Source organism: Crotalus tigris, unplaced genomic scaffold (assembly GCF_016545835.1).
Source record: "Crotalus tigris isolate CLP2741 ecotype Arizona unplaced genomic scaffold, ASM1654583v1 scf7180000017551.9496454, whole genome shotgun sequence".
Lineage (NCBI taxonomy): Eukaryota > Metazoa > Chordata > Lepidosauria > Squamata > Viperidae > Crotalus > Crotalus tigris.
Genome location: NW_024096469.1, coordinates 1,289,104 through 1,313,265, shown reverse-complemented (window position 1 = coordinate 1,313,265; position 24,162 = coordinate 1,289,104). Strand labels below are relative to the sequence as shown.

Here is a 24,162-nt window from a genome sequence, read left to right as displayed (position 1 = left end):
CGCCTTCCAGGGCTCTGCTCCCCTTGCCCAGCCCTCCCCTTGCTGTGCGTCATCTCCCTTTGCCCAGCCCTTGCCTTGCTGGGCCTCATCTCTCCTCGCCTGTCCCTCTCCTTGCCTCCCCTCCCCTGGTGTCGCCCGGCCCTTACCTTGATGGGACTGGAAACTGATCCATGCAAGATCCTAAGTTTGTTGGTTTATTATCCCACCTGTATTATTTTTAGAAATAACTCAAGGCAACAAACATACCTAATAGTCCTTCTTCCTCCTATTTTCTCCACAACCACCCTGTGAGGAAGGCCAGGTGGAGAGAGTGACTGGCCCAAGGTCACCCAGCTCTCTTTCACGCCCAAGATGAAACTAGGATCCACAGTCTCCTGGCTTCTAGCCTGGTGCCTTAATTACTTTCCAACTTTTTAACCCAAAGAAATAATGAAGCAATAGGCAAAACAGTTGTGTGTATTTAAGAGATTTATTAAAAAGATGCTCATACTTAAGACAGTCCAAATATTCTAGCGCTTTCAAAAACCCTCTGAAAGGACGGTCAATTTTTGTTTATTATGGATGTGCTTTTGGGGACGTGGCGGCTGGACCAGAATGGCCTTTTAACAGTGATCCCTTTTTCATTTGCAAAAAATAAAATAAAAAAAAATCCTGAAGATAGTCCTACTACCCATATCATCTGACATTAAGCAGCGTAAGGGCATCTTTGGGTCGCAAAACAAGACAATGCCTGATTCAGAGAGGAACCACTTCCTCCCTCTTGTGTGGGTTCCTGGGGGAAGGCTCCGGTGTCCTGCTGTTCCTTGAGGCAATACTGCCCTCTGCTCGGACCAAACGGCAGGTCGAATTCTTCCTCGCCTTTTCCCCCTAGGCCTGCTTTAGTACCTGATCTGTAGCAGGAAGGTTCGGATCTGCATGGGAAATAATTCAACGTGTGCCGGGTCCAGGCCAGTGCCTGATCGCCGTTTTGCTGCTATCCCTGTGGAGAGAAGGAGGTTGAGAAGCAGTGGTAGAATACCAAAAGTGGCATTTGGAAGGAAGAAGACAGGCAACAGTTATTGCGAGACAATGGGATTTACGGTGTTATTCCCGCCCCAAAAGTTCATTCCAAGATCTGTAACTATCGGAATTAGCTTATAGTTAATGGCCAACTCTTGCCCAGTCATACAAAATGCAGGCTTTGGGGGGGTGGATAGGGAGGCCACTTGGGCTCTGGAAAAGCTGCCAGACATAAAGTTTGAAGAAAGAGGTTAGCCTATGTGAGACTAATTGCAGGTTATAGAAAGGTATTTTAGAGCAGTCCCTTGGAGTAGCTTTCAGTGCAACTCAAGTACACTAAATACGTTAGGATAAAAAAGGACCATTTTCCCTTGAAGCAACAGAGACCACCGCTGTACAGAGAGTCTGTAATTCCACTTCAACCTGCACCTTCAGTTGACTGCCAGATGAGCCTGCTCACGTTCTCCCGTTTCTGGTTTGCTGACAAGTTCATTTCTTGCACAGTGATGATGTTGAAGGAAGAGAACAAATTCTGACCAAGTGGGGGGGAAAAAAAAAAAAACTAGATTGGGATGTTGGCTCCAGTTGATTCTCAATGCTAGACTCATTCTGACCCACCCAATTAAATCCTGTTTTTCAGTTCTGGTCTTCAACTAGCATCAATTCAAATTTTCTCTCCTGTAAATATCCTGTGTGCCCCATAAATCTAATAAAAATGTGAAACACTAGCCAGGAAATCCCCCTTTCAGTTCTCAACTGGGCGATGAAATCCACAAGCAATTCTATTATCTGCAGGATGGAGATACTAATGCTTCCCTACCTGATAGGTTTGGTGACATTCGGGTAAAATACTAAGCACAGGGTACTGAATGTTTAAGAAATTACCCACTTTGGTTGTAGTTTAGCCTAGCTAAGTTACAGAGAATAGTTCATGCCTTTACCGATTTGATTGTCTCTAGTAAGAAACCTACCAGCAAGTTAACGACAACAGGCAAGGAGCCATTGACCGCCTCCCCATATTCAAACTGGTGCTCTAGGCGGATGAGAACAGCATCAGGCTCCCACTGGGCCAATGTCAGCAAGTGAACATTCAAAGGAAGGGCATGCCGGAGAGCAGAGGACTGCAGATTGGGAGAGAAAATATTGGACAAACATAGTGTCCGATTACTATCCCTGAAAAACCATAATGTTGGATAATGTCACTGACTTATAATCATGCCACAAAGAAGAGGGAGTCAAGCTATTTTCCAAGGCGCCTGAAGGCAGGACAAGAAGCAACGGATGGAAACTAATCAAGGAGAGAAGCAATCTAGAACTAAGGAGAAATTTTCTGACAGTTAGAACAATTAACCAGTGGAACAACCTGCCTCCAGAAGTGGTGAATGCTCCAACGCTGGAAGTTTTTAAGAAGAGCCTGGACAGCCATTTGTCCGAAATGGTATAAAGTTTCCTGCCCGAGCAGGGGGTTGGATTCGATGACCTCCAAGGTCCCTTCCAACTTTATTATTATTCAATAAAACAAAAGGAAAATCATTGGATACTAAATAATAAGCAAATTATGACAAGCGGAAGAAGGTACTCAGCTTAAAAAGTTAAATTAAATTTAAAAACTAACAGCTTTGCAGAGATTTGGAAGCATGCAGGCAGCACCTGTCCAAACTTCTTTGAAACGGCCATGTATTTTCCTTAGATTATGCAACTATACTCTGCAGCTGCCGCATAGGCCCTGGAAAAGATGCCACTTTTAAACCGTTGCAACTAAGCTCGGATGTACTTCTTGGAATGCTTTGCACTCTAAAACCCTAAACATTAAAACAATCTTAGGAATACCATCCATCATTTCTTGAAAGAGCATTTTGACTACTAATAAATAAGGCTACTGATATTTGAATACTGCTTGTCTTTTTTCTTTTGTCTTTCCCTCACCTCTTTGACAATGTCGTGACTATCTGGGGTCAGCACCACCTGTGGTGCCATGTACTCTTGCTGGGCCCACAGACGGTGCTGCTCGGCTGATGATTCCACCGTATCTAAGAATATAAGGTGACGACCTCGGACTACTAGTCCATTGTGATATTCGCCAGGTTCCAGTAATGGCTCCTGTACACCCCGGTTGTCATCACGTAGCAGCCTTCGATGTACCTGAAAGCGACACACACACATGAAAGTTGAAAGCAGAACAATGGCATTCAGTTTGCTAATGCTTTAAAATGCCAGGTGCGGTGGGATGGATACAGAATGTCTTTTAAAGATGCTGAAGAACAAGTAATTCCTAAAAACATAGTAACTGACTAATTTACACCAGCTCATCTAACCTCTGGTCTTGCTACAGGTTTCACATACGAGTTCTTCTCGTTGTAGGATTCTGACCACTTTGGCTGCTGAGCTCCCTTACCTCAATGTCCTAGTCTTATGCTCTTTCATCTATTGAAGCTGTGACTCTTCTCTTTTTTTGGGGGGGGGGCTAACATTTTAGATGAGGTGCTCAGTTCCCCCAAATATAAAGGAGAAAAGTTAGTTCCCACCACTGTAACAGGAAGCAATTACAGAAAGTACTTGTCCTCTTTGTTGCTCTACCAACCTGCTATACTTACCATAAGTTCAAGAGAACCATCCATGAGGCTACTGCCACCCTGTGAGCGATCTGTCAGCACTGTTAGCTGGGTCTTCCGGTCCTGAAACAGAAAAAAGAAAAAGTAAAAAGGTTGCAATGTCCTGGCTGCATGCAGGAACAAACCTCACTCTGCAGAGATGCTGCAGCATTACAGGTGATCCCACCACTGTAGGATTCAACCTTCATTAGACAAAAACCTACTCATATTACTTCATAATTACGCTTGTGTGGGCAGGCAGTCCTATAGGAGACCAAGAACAATCAAGCCTGCTAGGAACCACGGGATGTTATTACCTTGATGTAGATACGACTATTCACAGGGTAGTAGTTGCCTGCCACTGGCTCAGTCTGGCTCAGATTCCATGTGAACCTGTAATCACGTCTTTTCGGAGAAAGAAAGAGCAAATTAACTTCCTGATTTCCTTCATCCAGCTGAACTTTGCAAAATCAAGGTGCACCCCCCCCCCAGCTCTTTTAAATGGAAGTGAGAGACAGTGAGAAGGGTCACAGCAAAATGAACAAAAAGAGCACTTGTACAGCTATGACCGGTAGTTTAGCTCCCACAAATTAACTTTGCAATTTTACTCTGGCTTGGATAAACTCAGCCATTGTATGAGCCTTGCCCAGCCTAGGCATTCTCCCCATGCACGGATTTCAATCCCATAGGATCATTGTTGAAAATTGGGAGAGTTGAAGTCCAGAGACCTGAAGGGTGTCCAGAATGGAAAGGCTAATGGTAGCAGTAGTTTCAACATGACTGGATGCCATCATTTTGGGGAAGGTTGCTATAGAGCAGTGGTTCTCAATCTTTTTAATGCCGCGACCCCCAACCGGTCGTAAGTCGAGGACTACTCAACCAGTTGTAAGTCGAGGACTACTCAACTGGTGCAGCACCGTTTGCAAAATGGGACTTTTGGTGGGCTCAGCAGGGCAGAGACAGCCTGGACAATTCCTATTGGCTTTGGAAAGCCAATAGAATTAGACTCTATTCAAGAGAGTCTATTCTATTGGCTTTCAAAAGCCAATAGAATAAAAGGGAGTAGCACAGCTAAGGAAAAGGGGAAAAAATGGCGGACTGCATTTTTTGGCGACCCCCATGAAATGGTCGTTCGACCCCAAATGGGGTCCCGACCCATAGGTTGAGAACCGCTGCTATAGAGTAAGCCGATGGCTCTTTATACACTTTCATTTGCTCATACAGGATTGAACAGAAACAGCTTAATATTTTGCTTAGGGTTACTGAATATGTTGTGACCAAGCATTTCAAAACTAGAAATGTCTAGCTAACAGTTTGCACTATAAGCCACTGTATAGTTCTGCCTGCAGGTCAAGGGGTATGCGAGTCTTCCTGCTCCTAACCCCATACCTTCTCTCCAGGATCTCGCGTCCATTCGAGTCTGTGTAAAAAAGGCCTTCAGTCTGCAGATTTGTCTCAAACCGGCTGATTATCTCCTTGCCTTGCTGATCCCTATGGCAAAGCATAGAAGCCAGAATCTTGTGCTAAAGGTCAATGAAGCCCCCTCCCCCAACATTTTTCTGATGCTTACCCTATAGGAATGGGTCCCACTGTCCATTCCAGTTCAACATATGGCTGCCCAGCATAGAGGCGCACCACTTGGGAACACCAATCAGAGAAGTTCTGGTACAGCTCTTGCACCACTTGATTCTGCCAAAGAGAGAGAAAAGAAGGCTGCTAGGATCCTTACTTGGCTTCAAAAGTACAGCCTCCCTTTCGGCAGTAGAAGGGCACAAATGAGTTTTGAGAGCAGCTCCACACACAATGAAATACCAGGCACATTATAAAGAGACTCATTATGGTTCCTTTACATTCAAATGCTTCAAATCACACAATGGATGCTACCTTCTGGCAATGAGAGGAGCCTTAAGAAAATATTTCAATAAGAAATCAGATAACTCCTGTTAGATACCTCAGTTCCTGAAAAATGGAAATTCCCCTTTCCCACGAACCTTTACAGAACAAAAGCTGTTTTTATATTAAGCTTTGGTGAATCCAATCCCGCCAGCAGAGGTGGCATTTGCTGGAAATGGTAAAGCATCAGAGGCCAAAAGCTCCATCCGTGAGGGAGATGAGCAGTTCTTAATTATGAAAAATAACAAAAAAAATAAAAGCAATTCCCACAAGACTCCACTCATGAAATGGGACCAGGCACAGCAAAAACTTAAGCTCTCTTTTTTTAAAACCCAAAATGGGGTTGGCAACTTTTTCCTGCCAAAAAAGTACATTCTCACGAGAGAAAACACACTCTGTGCCAAGAGGGGCAAATGAGAGAGAAGATCAACCCTTTTCTTTCTAGCATCCTCTTCTCGGTGTCCATACATCTTGAGGTAGGAGAGCACTGAGCGCTGATCAGATTAGATTGCAAAAGGCATAAAAATCAACAAAGGGCTCCCTAATGTAAGCAAGCATACATTTGTGCTCAAATCCCTGCAAATTATAGTATTGCCCTGCTCATAAAATGTTTCTGCCATCCCTTCAGTCCACGACAAATATTACTTTAGATTCCCAAACAAGGTAAGACAGCTTTTGCAGGACAGCAATCTTTGCAAAACTCTAGCAAGAAGAAGCCAAGCTTGTTTTTGTGATAGAATATGATGCCTACCGGTTTATGTTGTGTTATTTAGCTTATTAGGAACATAGGTTACAGTAACTTAGAAAGGAGGCAAAGTCAAACCATTTCTGAAAAACCTTGCCAAGAAAGTGGCAGGGACTTATCCAGGCAGTTTCCAAGAATGAGGCATGACTGAATGGAAGAAGAAAAAAGTATTCAGCAAATTGATATAGCTGCCCATCTCACAGAATCTGACTTATGGAATATGGTTTGAAAATACAAATAATCCATGGAGGCTCTATGATGAGAGTTATAAGCTTTTATGACTGCCATCTCCTCTCTTCAGAGCTGGGGAGTCTAATTTATCTGGACAAGTTATTCCAGTAATTTGGTTCTTCCCACTAAGAAAACAACTACCATATTTCCCTGAAAATAAGACCACTCCAAAAATAAGCCCTAGCCTGATTTTTTTTTGGGGGGGGGGGAATAATATAAGCCCTATCCCAGTGATGGCGAACCTTTTAGAGACCGAGTGCCCAAATTGCAACCCAAAACCCACTTATGTATCATCGGGTGCCCGGTGGGCGTGGCCCATTGGGTGGGCGTGACCCATTGGGTAGGCATGGCTCATTGGGTGGGCGTGGCTGCGGTGGTAAGGGCAGACTGGGTGGGACTAAAAAGTTTAATCAATCAATTCCAACATTGCAAGATCTTTTTTTTTCCTGCGAGAAGTTGAAATTGATTGAACCTTTTGTTTTTTTTCCACACGGTGGCGGAGGCCTAAAGCGAAAAGGTTTTATAAAACCCAGATGAAGGCCTAGGACTGGGGCGATGGTGCGCGTGCTCACAGAGAGGGCTCTGAGTGCCACCATGGCCCTATCCTAAAAATAAGCCCGGGGTTGGGCATGGCCAGTACAAGCGGCGGTGAGCACGTGGGGGCTGACGGTGTCCAGCAGCAGCCACAGCTCACTGGCCCCTTGGCACAGCACAGGCAAGTCCGAGTGCCGAGGCAGAGAGGAGGAAGGCGATCCGGACATGCCACATACTTTTCGCCCAGAGGGAGATGAAGTGTTGTCTTCTTGCAAATGGGGTGCTTAGAAACCGAGCAATTCACTCTGTCTCCAAGTGCCCCGTTTGCAAGCAGACATAACTCCTAATCTACGTCATTTCTCCGTCTGTTTGGGTGCCTATGGGGTGCTTGGGTCAGTTCCACCCCCTCCCCCACCTGCCTCGCCTTGTACATGGCAGGCCACGTGGCCTCCTGCCTCAAGTGGCCGCATTAGTGGACCGGCAGCCATGCGGGCTCCTGCTGGATGGGGGTGTTGGTACTGCCACTGCAAGGCAAGGCAGGTGTCAGGGGAAAAAAATAAGACATCCCCCGAAAATAAGACCTACTGCCTCTTTTGGAGGCAGAAAAAAAATACAAGACTGGGTTTCGTTTTCGGGGAAACACAGTAGCTAACTTGGTTTCTTTTTAGGCTGTTCCATTTCAACTGGCTTTAAGTGGCAAGCACTGAAAAAAAGAGGGAAAAAAATCACAAAAATGCAATAGTGGTACAATCCATCAAGGGCAAGTCTGAATTTAAACACTCCCCAATCAATTAATCTCTATTATGGTCAGAGACCAGCAAAATACTTTCCAAATATTCTATCAGAACCACGTTTACAGTTCCGCAGAAACTCAGCAGAGAGGAGATAAAGCATACTTGTCAGCTGGTTCACTGAAGTTGATGATGGTAGCTCCTATGATAAATACCAACTACAGAATCAATGCAGGTCAAAACTCTTGGGGATGGGATCCTCAGCAGGACTTATCTCCTGGATCACTGGGCAAACAGATCAATTTGGAGCAGATGCTTTGAGCTTTTCCTACCTTTATTTGATATACATCAGCTCCATAGGCAATGGGAAAGGCCTTGAAGCTGTCAGGACGGAAGATGTAGGCTCCGGACGCCTGTGAATGTTCTGCATTTCCATCACTGGCATTATACCTGGGGAAGCCAGCCAAGAGAGGGACATGACCATCAGGTCTACAATAGCAGAACAATAACTCATTAACTAATCCCAGCAGAGGGTAAGGAATGCCAAGCCATCCTTAAAATCCATCTGCCACCAGCCACTGTAGGAAATAAAGCAGACATTCAGTTCTCCAAGCATAAAGTAATCTTCAATCTGACCTACCAAAGGAAGCTTTGAAGAAGCGGTAAGGAGATACTCTTGTCCAAATTTCGGATCTCCTTCATCAGTCCAGTGCTGGGGTCAAATAGAACTTGCAGATGCTGGAGCAGAAACACACAAAAAAATCCTGAGTCAGAGACACTATCAGGAGCAGCTCTTTGGATTTTTAGTCTGAATGGTAGCAAATGAAGACTATCCAGGGATGTTCATTTTCAAAAAAAATTGTCTGCCACTTTCTTATCTGTAGAGTAGGAACACTTTGAGCATCTCTTTTTATTTACTAATATCTGATAAGATGATTTTATTTTACTTTAGGAACTGTTTCAGCCTCACTTCCCAAGTGCAGGAAATGGGCAGGGAAAATACACCAACCAAATGACAAAGGAAAGATCGGCCTGTACCTCATTCTCAATCGATGGTGTAAGAGGTGCTGCAACAGGCTGAGGACGCATCCTATTCAGCAGCCTGGGGTGTGCTGGGTCTCTGAGAGACAACCGGGAAACAGAATAGGTTTTATAGCCTAACGGAGGGAGAGACGCCTGAAATACCAGTTCATTGATGGCACTGCCTCGGTTATGCCGCACGGCACGGGTGAAACTTGATACAGGGATGATCTGGCAAGGAAAATGCAAGGATGGTTTTTTTAAATAAGATAAATTGATAAGAAATTGATGACTAACACAGTCCGGGGCACACCCAGCAGAATAAACCCTCCCACTCATCCCAACCTTGTTCAGAGCAAAATAATTTTGCATACATTTCCTTTCGCTCCCTGGAACAACAACGGGAGCCTGGATCTCTCAAAGATATTACAGAACTTTCTTCAAGGCTTTCATTTTACACAAAGATAGATTAACACTTTAACCAGCACAGAACAGCAGGCAGGCAAGAATCGATCAATTACTACAGTTAGTTTTGTAGGTGCTTTGGACTCTGTGTTTTACAGCATTCTTTGGGCACAACATCAGCCTATTGCCCCCAATAATCTGGGTCCTCATTTTAGCAACCTCAGAAGGATGAAAGGCTGAGTCAGCCTTGAGCTGGTCAGAATCAAATTCCTGCCAGTGGGAAGAGTTTGCTTACAATACTGAATTCTAACCACTGCACCGCCAGGCCTTGATAAACAGTTTAACAAATCAGGGTTAGTTGTGTAAACATTTTAACAAGATAAATGACTAATATATAAAGACACTGTGATGACAAACAAGCCATTGATTCATAAATACTTTCTTGTGGAGCCTGCCACTAATTGAAACTTTTTGCTAGTGGCTTCCATGCAACACCTGGGAGTTGGGAGGAGGCCCACCGGTGTTTCACAGTAATGCCTAAAGCTCTCCAAACAAACACCTCCTACCTCAGTCAAAATAGTCTGACCGTCGGGAGCTACAACTGAATAATGGCTTCCGTTCACAGGCAGTCGGACATTCCAATCCACAGGACGGGCCAGAGGGTTATAGATGATCACTCTGAACTGCAAAGGTAGTTAAGAAATATGTTGATCAAAGGAAGAAAGACCTAACAGCAGATGCTAAGGAGCCTGGTTATTTATTAACAGAGCTTATATACCATCCCAGTTTAATGGCTCCAAGCTCAGTGAGAAACGACCTTCTCCACAGCCCAAGCGGTGTCCTTAAGGCTGAGGAGTGATCTGGGAAGCTCCAGATTTCAAGTCTTGTACAAGATGAAAGATGAGAAATTGAATGGTCCCTTACAGTGGGGTCAGCTTCAGTGAGTGGGCAGGCACTGATGTTGAGGTAGGTGCAATAGACGAAGTTTTCCGTGCTGCCAAGAAGATTGGCAAAGGCATTACTCATCACAATCTGGAAAGTCAGAAAAAAAAAACCAATAATAAATTTTCTACTCCTGCCAGAAAGTTATGAATGGACAGAAGCACAGCTGGGGAAGAATCAGTGACGATCTTATGCCAAGTCTTAGATTCAAAGGCACAAACGTGGACAAGAGGAAAACTAACGGTTACTTGCATTTCCCTCTATGTCAGTGGTTCTCAATCTGTGGGTTGGGACCCCGTTTGGGGTCGAACGACCATTTCACGGGGGTCGCCAAACAACGCAGTCCGCCATTTTTTCCCCTTTTCCTTAGCTGTGCTACTCCCTTTTATTCTATTGGCTTTTGAAAGCCAATAGAATAGACTCTCTTTCAAAAGCCAATTGGAATTGTCCAGGCTGTCTCTGCCCTGCTGAGCCCGCCAAAAGTCCCATTCTGCAAACGGTGCTGCACCAGTTAAGTAGTCCTCGACTTACAACCGGTTGAGTAGTCCTCGACCTATGACCGGTTGGGGGTCATGGCATTAAAAAGGTTGAGAACCACTGCTCTATGTCATGGGCAAAGTTACGCTACAAAAACCAAGTAAATGTTCCATTGCAAAAAAATAGCTGTGATATCTCAGAAATATGCTTCCTTTGGAGTCAATGCATATAGGAAGGTCCCATGGCAAGACTGCAGGATGCTTTTCTTCGTAACATGGAAGAAAAGAGGAAGGCTACCACAATAAAGGAATGTGGTACGGCCACGAGTGCATGCCCCAAAGCAGGTCACAGAATCTCAGCCCTTGCCGTTACAACATGTGAAAATCAAGCAACATTTTTGCAGCTAGAGAAAGTGCTTTTACTTTTTTGTAGTGTTATGTTGTCCAAGAGCTGCAGTGATGCTCGTGCCCATACATATGTGATGGGAGAGAAATAGCAGAAAAAATGTTGCTGGTTCATGCACAAACCTGGCAGGCATCCCAACCAATAGACAACTGTTTGGCATAGTCATTGGTCACATGCTGCTTTGCTGTGCCACTCACTGCATCATGATGCTGAGCAACTGCCATAGCCTGGCCTATAAGAAAAAGACCACAGGTATCACACAGTAAAATTACTGGGTCTCTAGAGATGTGGGTGCTGTGGGAATGGCCACTGTTTTTATTCTTGGCTTGTTGTATCCTTAACAGGTGTGCCCTATGGGCAGAGCACTGTTCCTAACTGGTCTGATGGTCATCATGGCAACTGCCATCACAGTCACTCTCTTAATAAAAACTCAAGGTGAAAGCCCTAGTCAACTCTCAGGAGTACACATACATACGCAGCACAGAACTGTTAGCATTGCCGTAAGGCCCGAAGTTTGCTTTTCTGCCAACTATCACTTCCAGCTGGTTGCAGATCTGCAAAAAAAGAAACACCGAATCAGAGAGCCACAAAGCACCAGGATGCATTCTATTTAGAAATCATGAAGGCTACTAACTTGCAGGAAATTGTTACTGAGGCGTTCATAGCGTTTCAAAGCTGGTCGGCTGGTGTAATAGCCTGTCCAGAACTGATGGGGACCATCGGCATATGGGAAGAAGTCATCGTATTTCAAAGACCTGTTCAAAATAAGATCAGTTAATCAAAATCTACTTTTGGATGTGGAATGTCAACCTTGTCCTAGTTTCAGAATAATCTGAGTTGATCAGTAGTAGAAACAAGCAGCATCAGCTGAGTGAAATCCATCTTCAATTATTTTTTTTTTAATCGTGATACTTAAGAGGGGAAAAAAACATTGAGAGATCTAATGTGCTTCTTAGTATTCTTTTCCCCTTTTAGGATATGGAAATTAAAAATTATTAAGATGGCAGTGGACGGGTAAATAAAATTATATGGATATGGAAACTGATTTTACTCTTTTTCAAATGTACTCTGTGGAACTAGAGGATAGAGTGGTTGGCAGGGGGTGAATTTACCAGGCCAAAGATATGCAGATTAACCCAGATTTAGTAGGCAACTTTTACCTTCCAAATATTTTAGATTTTAATTACTATTCCCATAACCCAAAAGCATTGTCATTATGCTGCCCATCCTTAGATCTAACTTTTAGATCTATGGGGAAGGTTCAATCTGCGAGAAAAGGATTTCTGTTTCTCAATTGTTTAATGACAGTTGCAGGAAAATGACTCTTTCTTCAATTCCCCCCCCCCCCAACAGAGAATGCCTGAAGAAGGGACAGAGTTTGCTTCAAAGGGACCACTAAGCTTTCCTGCTGTTTTGTCAGATGTGCTATGACTTTACAGTTCCAACATGGCCAAGGCAAAGGGAAAGCATAATAGATCAGGAGATGGAGAGATCAAGCATGACAGTTCACAAGAAGCAAAGAAACAAAGGAGTTTGAATGAAACTAAGCAGAAATGCCTCTCGGCTGCTAGGCCCATCAAATACTGGTATCTGCTCTTGCCACTTAGCAATCCCAGGCTCTTTTGCTAACGTATCTTAAAGGATGGATCCAAATTAAGCACCTGCTCAGAAAAGAGACTGGCGAAGATAGCCCCACTGAAAAAAAACTCCTGTTGCAATGAACAGCTCTGAATACCAGCCAGCAAACCAGCCAGCCTGCCTCAGACCTCTCACCATGTCATGTTGGCTTTATTCAGCTCCCAAAGATAGCAGCTTGGAGTTGAGTAGAGTACGTTGACACGGCTGCCCTTCAGTTGCTGGAAGATCATATTTCAAGGAAAGAAATATGTTCATTTGCATTTCCTCTTGGTAAATGTATCACCTTCCCCTACTAATCTGGGCATCTTTTGGTTTGCCTTTCTGTGAGCTACATCAACCAGAGACAGAAACTGGCGTGGTTCCAACTTGTGCCTCAGAAGGCCTAACTCTGTTGTATTCCTTCCCATCTAATTAACTGAGGCCTCAAACTCTGAGGCCTTGTTTTGGGTAGAATATTTATTTTCAAAAAGACAGGCTGTCGGCCCACCATAGGGTACCTGTGCATTAACATGATGGATCAACTTGTCCAAGTTCTTGTACCATAGCAATGCGTTCTCATACTGGAAATCAGATCCCATCGTCATGACAATGTGATTTGTGCGATAGTGTTTGGCCTGAAGAGAACATTGAAAAGTAGTAAACAGGTCTATTTGTCACATAGCCACTCCCTTCCTATCCCCAGGAATATTGTTAATAACATATACAACAAGCAGAGCAATGGATAGCTTCCCTGATACTACCCCTTGTTTTCACCTGAAAGGCTGCAGTTCCCAGAAAATAGGCCACTATATTTTCCACATTGTTCTCATCACTGTCATCATCCACAATAGGATTGTCAGAGCAGATCTGATCCCAGCAGAGAGACATAGGGGGGTTATAAACATTTGGTAGGATACCTATCAAGAGACAGGAGAAATGAGAGGGACAAATTTCATTCTAGGAATCAATTTCCATGCCCCAGTGGTTAAACACACAATAACGAGGCAGCAAAGGACCAATATCCTACACCAACTTGATTTCCTTCAGATGTATGAGATTGTACTTCTATAAGCCTAGGCCAGCATGACTTGTGTTCAGTGGTTACAGCAGATGCAGCCCCATGCTTTGATGGTCCTGGACTACGTTCCCATCCTCCATCTACCAACAGTTGGAAAAGAAACCAGGTCCTATGGCAACATTTTAACACAGCACATCTGGAATGCTCCAGATTGGTAAACTCTGTTATCATGTGCGGTCATGTGAAAAAGTAAGTACATCCCCACTGACATTTATTTTCTTCAACATATTTCAACATAAATATATCTGATCTTTATTTCAACATTACTGATAAATAAAGATGTAAAATAACAAATATCATGTGCTACAATATTTACATTTTGTAGTCCATTTTGTAATTTAAATAAACATAATTTTGCATGTGGAAAAAGTAAGTACTCCTGTACTTTTATCACTACTCCAAATACTTAAAATTAGAATCGGATGCATCAGAGACCAGGTGCAAATGATCATTGTTAGAGAGGATCTGGGATCTGATTTATTTAAACCTCAGATATTTAGTTGGATTTGCTTTTTGTTGTTGAAGTGCATGGTCCACCTAGATCTAGAGCAAAACGGCACTCAGAGGCCTTCTGAAAGAAGATTAGAGAGGCCTAGGAAAGATTTTAACAATTGAATATCGATTATTCCATTATCCAAAAGCTCAACAAATGAAAATTATATACAACTATCAACTTGCTCAGGTCATAGTTCTCCAGCTGGTTCAGTGCAAGAGCAGAATGCAGGATACTGAAAGAAGTTGCTAAGAACCCCAGAATTTTATCACATGACCAACAGATAGAGCAGGACTTCTGGAACAATGCACTCTGATCAAATAAGACAAAGATAAGGTCTTTGGCCATATTATCGGAAGACATATTTGGCAAAAACCAAAGACAGCAATTCACCATGGGGCTATATATTTATGTCTTACTTTTCCACATGCCTGTATGCATTTCTTTCATAAAGATGAGTTGCCCTTCAAAAAATGATGCAACTCAGGCAATAATACACACAGGGCTCATACTAACTTATGCTCATCTCCATTAGGACATCTATAAAATTGACACTGTCAATTCACATACTGTTCTATTACTTGGGCTAAGGTATATGCCCTGGTAGGCAACCAAGTCTTCAGGCAAAGTTTAACACTAATTCCCAAATGCCCAGCAACTGTTGCCAAGGCAAGATTTAAGAGCAAAAATAGCTGCAGAGCACCAGGCTGTTGATGGTACTAGTCATTATCTGCCATTTATTAACTGAATAGGCAATTAATTACACTGGCAAAGTTGCAACTTAAGTCTTCGACATTTCCAGATCTCTTCCAGGTCAGCCTTGCTCACCAGTGAAGAGATCAGCCGCAGGTGGATCCAGGTTTCTGCTTGCGCGCCACAATTGCTCCATTTCACGCAGTGACTCACGGTGGAATTTATCCTGGTAATCAATACGGCCCAAGAAGAAACCATCATAGCCCATCTGGGGAGAATGGCAAGTGAAGGAATGTAAGTATCTTGAACTCGGAGAAGGGGATATTAAATGAACTGGGGGAATCCCAATGCATAGGATAACGGATAATTACAAAAGTTTTACATATTCACACATTTGGAATGAAAGGGGAGAGGATAATAGTTAAAAATTCTGGCAAATGAGGAAATTTGCAAGACCTGAGCAAACAGAGAGGCCTGCTCCCGACTGTGCCCAAAAGGATCAATGTGCCAGGCTACACGGGGCCGGCCGCATTCTCCAAACGTCTCTTTCAGGAAATGGAGCCCAAGGCTCATCTGATCAATGACAGCACTGTAATGTACGGACGCCTCATCGTTCATGCACCAACCACCGTTCACAAACTCAAGGCGCCCTATTGAGGAGTGAGAAACACAGAAAGAAAAACAGAAAATATCAAAACAGGGCAGAACCTGAGCCTACAACTGCAAAGCAGCAGACACTTTCCCCAACTTGCCATTGTATCCATTAGATATTAGGTATAACCCCTGGGAGAAAATGTTCTGCTGTTCTCTTCAGTTCCCCTCCCGTCCACAACTAGGTACCTCCAAGTCCTTCTCATCATACATGGGCCCACGTCACATGTGACTCAGAAAAGCCAATCACTGGTGAAACAACAAGTGCTCAGTCTCTTTTGCTCACCTTCTGCAACCAGTTGCTGCACAGCCTGGCGCATGGCTTCCGTTTGCAGCCCCCACCAGCGAGCAAAGAATGCCACTTCCACATAGATGAAACGCTTGCTGGGGTCAGCCAGAAGCTGAGGAATGACAGAGTCGAGGATGTACTGCACCCCGGCATGTTGGATGTCATTGCGGACTGCAAGGCAAGAAGCAAAGGAAGACTTGGGTCTTCGCTTGTCACACTCACGGGTCAATAGTATTTCCCATTTCTGAAAGAAAACCTGGCTTCATCGCCTCTGCACCCACCACCAGCCACAAAAGCCACCTTCCTGGCCTTGGGCCGCTCTGCATTCCCAATCAACACAGCAACTGGCCTTGCTGGCTGGCACTGAGAATGTCATGAAAATCTCTCTGCAAGCACATGACCTTCAGAAAAGCTGCTAAATATTTCCACCCGGGACCCTGCTTTACCATTATCTGTGATTAAAGGATAAAATGTGTTGGAACCTTTCTGTTTCTATGACTCTATTCTGGCCTTGGGAGGCAGAGTGCAGAGCCCACCTATGCAAGCAGGGCCTCCAAACAGGGTGTTGCAATCTGGAGCAGCCATCAGAAGTCTGAGCAGGCAAGGCCTATGTGATTTTGTTGAAAGATAATGGGTGTCAGAGAAAGGAAAACTGGAAAATACTGCTGGGCAGCAGCCTGCAGGAGAGAGCTGGTGGCCTAGGCCAGTGTTTCCCAAACTTGACAATTTTAAGGCATGTGGACTTCAACTCCCAGAATTCCACAGCCAGCAATGCCTTAAAATTGTCAAGTTTGGGAAACACTGGCCTAGGCTAATGTTATGGCTAAAAGCACAAGCCCCTCCTAGCTAAAAATGCCCCTCAGTCATGAGTTCTCCACATGGAATTGCTCCTGATTTTAGAACCTTGGTCTGCTGGAGTCTACTGAGAGAAGACTACTGGAGTGACATAGCAAGCTGCTGTAAAAAATTAAAAAGGAAATATTATACAAAACACTGAGGGCTGTTATTATCTATTAGGAAATACTTCTATTTTATTTTTAAGGCAGCTGATAAAACATGTCAAGTTTAGCTTCTTTCACATCAGCATTTTGTTCAAACACAGACCTAAGATCTCTCTTTTCCACTACAATACTCACGTCTACTACATTTTACAGCAGCTCGCGAATGAGAGCTGAAGACCCAAATATCTGAAGATCTTCAGTTCCTTCAGGATCATTTGCTTACTTCAAACAGGGAAGGCAATCTGAAGATGCACTTTGCTGGAGTCAAGATTGGTCCGCAGTTACAACTTCAGCTTCAGCACCAAACTCTAAGCACAGCAAGAAAGGCTGGTGCTAATTTAAAGCACAAAGCACTAAACTTTCTTTTCCTTTTCAGGCTTTGCTAGACTTTGCTATGAGACCTCCTGCTAGGAGGCAGCTTCAACTTACCTCCAAAGAAATACTGGTCCACTGTCTTTAGCCAGCCCACATCATCATGCGTGTGAGGGATAAGGTGAACATTGAGCATGTCAGGTTTTGTCACTGGGCAGGTCTAATAAGAGGAAGAGAAAAACAAGAAACACCTGAGCTAAAAGGAGGATGTGAAACCTCTCAAGACCATGTCCCCTCTCCCACTCCAAGGCAGCAATCATAAAAAGGTAAAGAGGCATTTGAGTTGAGCTGAATTCCTGGTCACCGCATCCGGAAGGTTCTTGTGGCCAAAGGTTAGAAGTAATTGGCCACTGCCATATTCTATGATGCTCCTTGGACTTCCCAACCCAGGCAACAGTTCTGGTATTCCCAAGGGGAGACCCATCCAAGAATTAGCCTGGACCAACCCTGCTTTGGAGACCAGACAAGGCTTGCCGGCACTTACCCCGGCTGAGGTTCAGTCTGTATAGAGGTAGAATAAGATCATCACTTGTTGGAAGAACCTCCACCAAATTTAGGGCTGGGGGAAATATTACTGTTTGCTAAGTATGTTTGACCTCCAGCCAATAGGAGGCTAAACATTCAAATAAAATTTATATTTTGTTTGAATATTTAGCCTCCTATTGGTTCACAATTGCTGGGACCAGGGTGTTTCTAAGCCTAATTCAAAATATTTCCAGACACTGGAAAACAAGAATATCTTCCTATCACCATCAACTGTTTCGGCACAAGACTTCCATGATAATTAACAATACAATAGTTACAAAGTGGATAGAGGATGCAGAAGGAAACAAATGATTAAATTTTCAAAATCATTAAATAACTCAGCAAGACTGAAACAGTGTATATCCAAATGTTTTTAAAGTACTCTACAATATTCTTGAGTGTACTTGAATGCAAAGCTTGAAGAGCAGGAGACATTTTAAGAGAACCTGGACTTGACACATCCAAATCCCAACTTCCACCTGCCTCAGACAGAAATGGGGGCTTTGGGGAGAGGTTGCTTGGGGATAATGGGTACATATGGGAACCAAGGATAAGAACATTATAAAGAGCAAGACTAATGCTTCATAGCCATTAACTCCCTCCCCCTTCACTAGTTCTAAGATGTAGGATAGTAAAAGCAGAAGCTACTTTCTGAGTGGTTTCAGAAACAAGGTCCAAGTTGTCATTCTGCTATCCTAATTTCAAACTTCTCTAGCTGGATTTGCCAGACAGACTATGTTAACCTAAAACAGAGTTGGATGCCTTGTGATTCACTGTATTACAATAACCCAGCCAAGTCCCCCTCTAAACTGTGGAACTTGTTTCTGGATTTATGCGCTTATTATCTTAAATGAAAAATAAATCATTCTCTTGGGTGTTGTATAATGGCAAAACATTCAGAGAGAATGGGAGATGAGATAAAGGAGAGTTGGTTGAGAAAGAACTTGGGATTTAGACAGAAAAAATGGGAGAGAAAGGAGGTTCAAGTAGACAGAGAGAAGACAGATGAGAAAGGAGGAGCGTGCAGGCCAACATTGCTTCCTGGAGGGACTGGAGGTTGAGAATTATGGGCCCTGTGCAGGAGGACCATTATAAGCAATCATTTTACATTTCAGCTGTCTACAGTGGAGATTTACTGAAGAGTAGTGTAGATGAGATGGCAACAGCATAGTGACAGAACAGATGTTGTGATGGCTAAAAGGAGAAAGACGAGACAGGCAATTGGAAGAAAAAAAAAAGAGAAATAAGCAGGCACTGAAAGCAAAAAGGAATGAAGAGAAAGAAAGAAGCGGGGTTGAAGGAATGGAAATTTACAAACTGTACCAACCATAGAAGATACCAGGTGAGTCCGGCAAAGGAAGACAGCTCTCATTCCTGCTTTGTCCTGGATGTATTTGTAAAACTCTAGAGGAACGGAAAACTGCATGGAAGAAAGGCGAGAAAGGAGGAAGACAGGTCCTGCACTGAGGGAAAGGCAGAGAGTAGAGGAGGTTGTAGAAAGGAGGTTTGAACCTGAGTAACAACCAGGTGCTGGAAATTAAAAGGGAACAAACACACAAGGTGGGTGCATTGGAAAGATGATATGTTCACTGGAAGAGATTAATCAAAGACTGTGCAAGTTGTGGTATGAAGTTGGAAGAGTGAAATGTGACTAACCATGAGGAATGTTGCTGACCCATCTAGGCTGACTGGGACAGAAGAGCTAAGGGGAACTTCCATGGAGGAAAGTGATAGTAATTATAGTGATAGACAGGAGGAAGTATGGTGAGAGAAGGGATGGGGCATTCCAAGAGAAAGGAGATTGAGATGTGTTACCAATTTCTACTTAAGGCCCTCTAATCTTAACTCATGCACAGGGCATCTGGTGGCATCAGGCTTACACTGATGTTTCTGAACACCAAGTTCGTCTGCTACAAATCCAGTATTTTCTAGAATTTGACCCAGGACATAGCCTATCTAGATGAGGAAGAGAAAAAATGCTGCCCCAAATGTTCCTTGGCCAGCTTATCTAATACAATGAATAGCTCCAAACAGAAACAGCACAGAGTCCCCCCCCCCAAAAAAATAAGACAACTATTTCTTGGTATTTCATCAGTGCTTCTATCTATCTATTATGGTAGTTCAATTGCTTCAGCTGAAGACCGTAAGATGCTATTAGATTTCCAGAGGCAATAAGGCAGGGGTGTCAAACTCGCAAATTCACGTGACATGTCACTATGTATCGCAACTTTTTTTTCCATTGCCGGCAATGGGGTGGGTGCAGTTTTGCTATGATGCATCCGGCCTGCAGGCTGGCAGTTTTGACACAAGGGAACTCAAACTCAAAGCTTTCACAATTGCCTTTGCTGCTGCTGCTGAAATGCATCCTGGCCTTGATAAGAACTCAGAATTTGGCTGGATTTAACTCCAGCTTTCCCAATCAGGTGCTTTCCAGATGGGACTGACCATAACTTCCAACATCCCCCGCCAGCATTAGCCATGCTGCTAGAGTGTATGATAGTGACTGCAACACAACCTGAGAGCATCAGGTTGGGAAAGGTCAAGCTACCACAAAATTCTCATACTATGTGAATAATTTGCCAAAATGCCTTTTCATCTTATATCTGTTGCACACATGAGATTTTCCCAAGCAGGTGCCACCCTCAAGCTTGGTTGTGAATTCTGGAAGCTGTAGTACCAACAGACTGGAGACCAGCAGATGGGGAAGTCTAGTTTATGACATCCTGTGAGGATGGAAGCAAAAGGCTCAATATGTGTCAAGGGCAGGAACATGAAAAATAGACAATCAGATGCAGCTGAACTGTAAGCCAGAATGCAGTAAACTAAGCCAGGTGACCTTCAATAAAGCAGTTTCTCAGAACCGGGAGATTAGAAGGATCTGTTGCCTAGAATGAAATTGCCAGATCTTCAGATTAAGAGTAACATATGGCAACAGAAAAAAAAAAGCTGCAAAGTACCGGGTAGTTTATTGAGAAACCGACTTCCTCTCTTTTCTAATGGATATTTTTTGGCCAACTGAAATTTGCAACTCCTTCCCCAAATCACTGTGGATTATCTAAAGCAGGGGTGTCAAACTCGCAACGTCACGTAACGTATCGTGACTTTTTTGCCATTATCGGCAATGGGGTGGGCATGGTTTTGCTATGATGCATCTGGCCCGCGGGCTGGCAGTTTGACACCCCTGATCTATAGGGATCCTTAATCATCTAGACCAGTGTTTCCCAAACTTGACAATTTTAAGGCATGAGGACTTCAACTCCCAGAATTCCACAGCCAGCGTTGCTGGCTGTGGAATTCTGGGAGTTGAAGTCCACATGCCTTAAAATTGTCAAGTTTGGGAAACACTGATCTAGACCAGGGGTCCCCAGCCCCTGGTCCCGTGGACCAGTACCAGGCCTTAGTCAGTTAGTAACTGGGCTGCGCAGGTGGAGGCATGCGGTGAGTCTGCAGGGGTCTGGGAAGGGGTGGGAGAGAGGCAGGGCAGAAGCCATCTTGCTCAGTGCAAAGGTTCTTCAGTGGCAGCACTCGCAACTGGCTTGCAACATTTGAGTTCTGCTCCTCCTGCTTCTTGTGCTATCTCTTCTTCTGCCTCCTCCTCCTCTTCCTGCTTCCTCTTCCTCCTGCTACTTTTTCTTCCTCCTCTTCTTCCTCACTTTCCTCCTCTCCCCCTCCTGGCACCCCAGCTGGGCTCGTGCTTCCTTCATGCAAGTCTCCAAGTTTGCAAGAGAAGCACGCGACAGCCTAGCTTGCAACTGGGGGCTTCCCCAAAACCTCGTTGGAGGGGGATCCCCCCCAAGGTATGTGTTTGTGAGGGTTCTCGTTCTCTCTCGTTCTCTCTCTCTCTTTCTCTCTCAACGTGCTGGGTCTTTGGTTTGTTTTGCTGGAAGGCTGAGTTTAGGACTGTCTCTTTTCCTTCCCACTTTCTTAGAAGCAGAAAGTCACTGGTCTAATCTAATACAACGTAATAATAATAGAAATAAAGTGTATTATTTGTTTGTTTATTTAAAACATTTAAAATAAATATAATGCACTTAAATTATCCTGAAACCTCCCCCCCCCCGCTCCATGGAAAAACTGTCTTCCATGAAACCAGTTCCTGGTGCCAATAAGGTTGGGGACCTCTGATCTAGACCATTTACATAATAAAGAATAAGGAAGTTAACACATTTCATCACAAAAACCGTGAAAATAGAATTGAGAGACAGTATTACCCTGCCACTTCTTGCCCACCCCTCATTATTTACTGCCAAAAATATGGCAATAGCTTCCAATATATATGACGTTAAACACAATCTCGTGGCAAAACTATGGGCTTTCTCTGCTTACACCTATCTATAGACATGTGACAAGGATATTTTTTTTTATGCCCTGTCCCCATAATCTTGCTTTCTCCTCATTTCTTTTAAGAAACCTTAAGTCACCCTTAGCTGAATGTGTAAAATCATTATTTTGGAGGGAAATTAGGTGACTATAGTCATTTGAATAAAGGCAAAAAACAAACAAACAAGTGGAATAGGGATTGGCAATGGGACAGCCAATTTTGGTATAGTTTTATGTGGAGTCAAGACTGGATGCACTTCAGTTCTGCTATGAAGAAAAGCTCTATAGTCAAAAGAAGTACTGAATGTTTCAAGCTTTATTTAGGATAGGCTTTGTTGGGGAAAGTCCTAAAAGGACCATTTGACAGCCAAATCTGAACCTCGCACTTCTGAGAGAGAAAGCAAACTTTTGATATTCTCAATGAATTGTTATGCAAAATGAAGGTTGCCAGAATGATTTGTACTTATGGTTGTGAGAACATAATAAAGCACCTACAGATATATGAAACAAAGTAAAGCAAGCTTTAGTTCTCGTGATTATCCATGCAAAAGCTGCCATACTTCCTCTTTTCAACGAGTACGCTAGCCAGCCCTTCCTTTGACGAACTTCTTTAGCAATACTATACAGCAAAGTTTATTCATTGTGTTTACAATCCACCATTACGGTTGGGACTCAGAGAGGCAGAGAGTCTCATCTCTCCTCAGTATTCCCAGAAAAACCTTTGAGGTTGATTGGACTGACAAATGATTGGACCAAAGTCCCCCAGGGAACTTTACGATAGACAGGGACTTTAACCTTTCTTTCCTCGATCCAAATCCCCTATTCTAACGGGTAGCCCTACACCAGTGTTTCCCAAACTTGACAATTTTAAGGCATGTGGACTTCAACTCCCAGAATTCCACAGCCAGCGTTGCTGGCTGTGGAATTCTGGGAGTTGAAGTCCTCATGCCTTAAAATTGTCAAGTTTGGGAAACACTGCCCTACACAGCTCCAATAAGCATATCCTTAACTGTTGTGCTCCGCAGAACATTACCGACTATTTCCCTGATCCTGCTCTGCATATCAGAGTCCCGACTTTTTATTTTAAATTAGACCGAACCTTCTCTATGCAGCTACCAACCACCCCACCCCTTTGTTTATCAGCTCAGACTTTTCACAACAGACTTGTAACGTTTCCCCCAAATCCTCCGCTCCCCGAACCCTTACCTGATAGCCGCATCTGACCGCAGATCCCCGCAGCACCGCTCCCCCAAGGAAAAACACCAAAGCCACGGGAAACCTCATCGCCCCGACTCCGCTCCGGCAGCCCAGCAAACTGCAGCGATCATATGATCAGCGCTCACCTGACGACCAGCTCAGTGGTTCCGATTTTAAGCTATGCCTCCCGGGGGTGGGGCTGAAACTGAAACCAAAAGGAATACGGGGGCTGAACCGCCGGGGCGGGACTACTTTGCCAGTTAGAATATATGTGCAGTACACGACTCACCTGCCGGTTTTAATTGGCTGATGGACGCCCACGGGCGTCCGCTCTTGTAACAGACAGCGGTCTCCAGCCTATAAGCGTCAAAGAAGGCGGGATGGGCGGAGCGAAGTTGTTCTTTTTTACGTAGGGAGGCGGTGAGATTCAAAAGGGGCTGTAGCCGCCCGCTGAGTTCTGCGGCGGTTGGCCGCCTGGAAGGCGAGAGTACTTATTTGGCGACCGAGGAGCCGCAAGGGCCGTACCTCAGCGCTCGAGCGTTTCCTCGCTGAACGTCTTGAGCGGAATTGGGGGGCCTGGCCTGCGGAGACCCGTTTTCAAACGGCACAGCTCTCCCTCTCAGGCCCCGTGCCGGATGGCTCTCCATGGCTCCATCCCGGGACTTGGGAGCCGGCCTTGCTAAGACCAGTTCCCCCCCCCCGGCCCCCATGCCGTGCGCCCTTTTCTGTCGCTTTTTAAGTAATCAGGAGGCCTGAGGGGGGAGAGGGCTGTTGGTGGCTTTTTCCAGCCAGCGAGCCGAAGAAGCTCGGGTGCTATTTTGCCCCCACTCCACCCGCCGCCCTTTAGGGCTCCTGTTTTGCTTACCGACCTCTTCGCGACCGGCTGGAAAGGACATTTTCACACTCCGGCTCTTGCCGTTGAGGGGTTTGCTTGTTCCTGTTAAAGAGGTCCC

The 24,162-nt window shown here is 44.4% G+C and overlaps 1 protein-coding gene across 1 annotated transcript; it reads right to left on the bottom strand.

The window, feature by feature from the left end:
• Positions 1-450: 450 nt before the first annotated feature.
• Positions 451-23,414, bottom strand: MAN2B1 (mannosidase alpha class 2B member 1). The gene is made up of 24 exons (XM_039342958.1): positions 23,219-23,414; positions 17,225-17,327; positions 15,792-15,965; positions 15,311-15,504; positions 14,990-15,122; positions 13,365-13,507; positions 13,109-13,225; positions 12,747-12,829; positions 11,608-11,728; positions 11,449-11,527; positions 11,096-11,205; positions 10,074-10,181; positions 9,716-9,832; positions 8,763-8,975; positions 8,365-8,462; positions 8,057-8,174; positions 5,161-5,279; positions 4,980-5,081; positions 3,908-3,995; positions 3,594-3,674; positions 2,926-3,141; positions 1,971-2,120; positions 1,429-1,531; positions 451-979 (listed from the first exon to the last, which is right to left on the bottom strand). The coding sequence occupies exons 1-24, from the start codon at positions 23,294-23,296 to the stop codon at positions 879-881; spliced, it is 2,949 nt and encodes a 982-aa protein (XP_039198892.1). The 5' UTR covers positions 23,297-23,414; the 3' UTR covers positions 451-878.
• Positions 23,415-24,162: the final 748 nt, after the last annotated feature.

What these genes read in the sequence shown, in the direction of transcription:
- MAN2B1 (XM_039342958.1), bottom strand. Translation starts at nt 23,296, where the DNA reads ATGAGGTTTCCCGTGGCTTTGGTGTTTTTCCTTGGGGGAGCGGTGCTG. An exon ending in GGACCAGTATTTCTTTGGAG is followed by an intron (nt 15,966 to 17,224) that starts GTAAGTTGAAGC and finishes CTTGCCTTGCAG; the next exon opens with TCCGCAATGACATCCAACAT. An exon ending in GTCACGACATTGTCAAAGAG is followed by an intron (nt 2,121 to 2,925) that starts GTGAGGGAAAGA and finishes CCCAATCTGCAG; the next exon opens with TCCTCTGCTCTCCGGCATGC.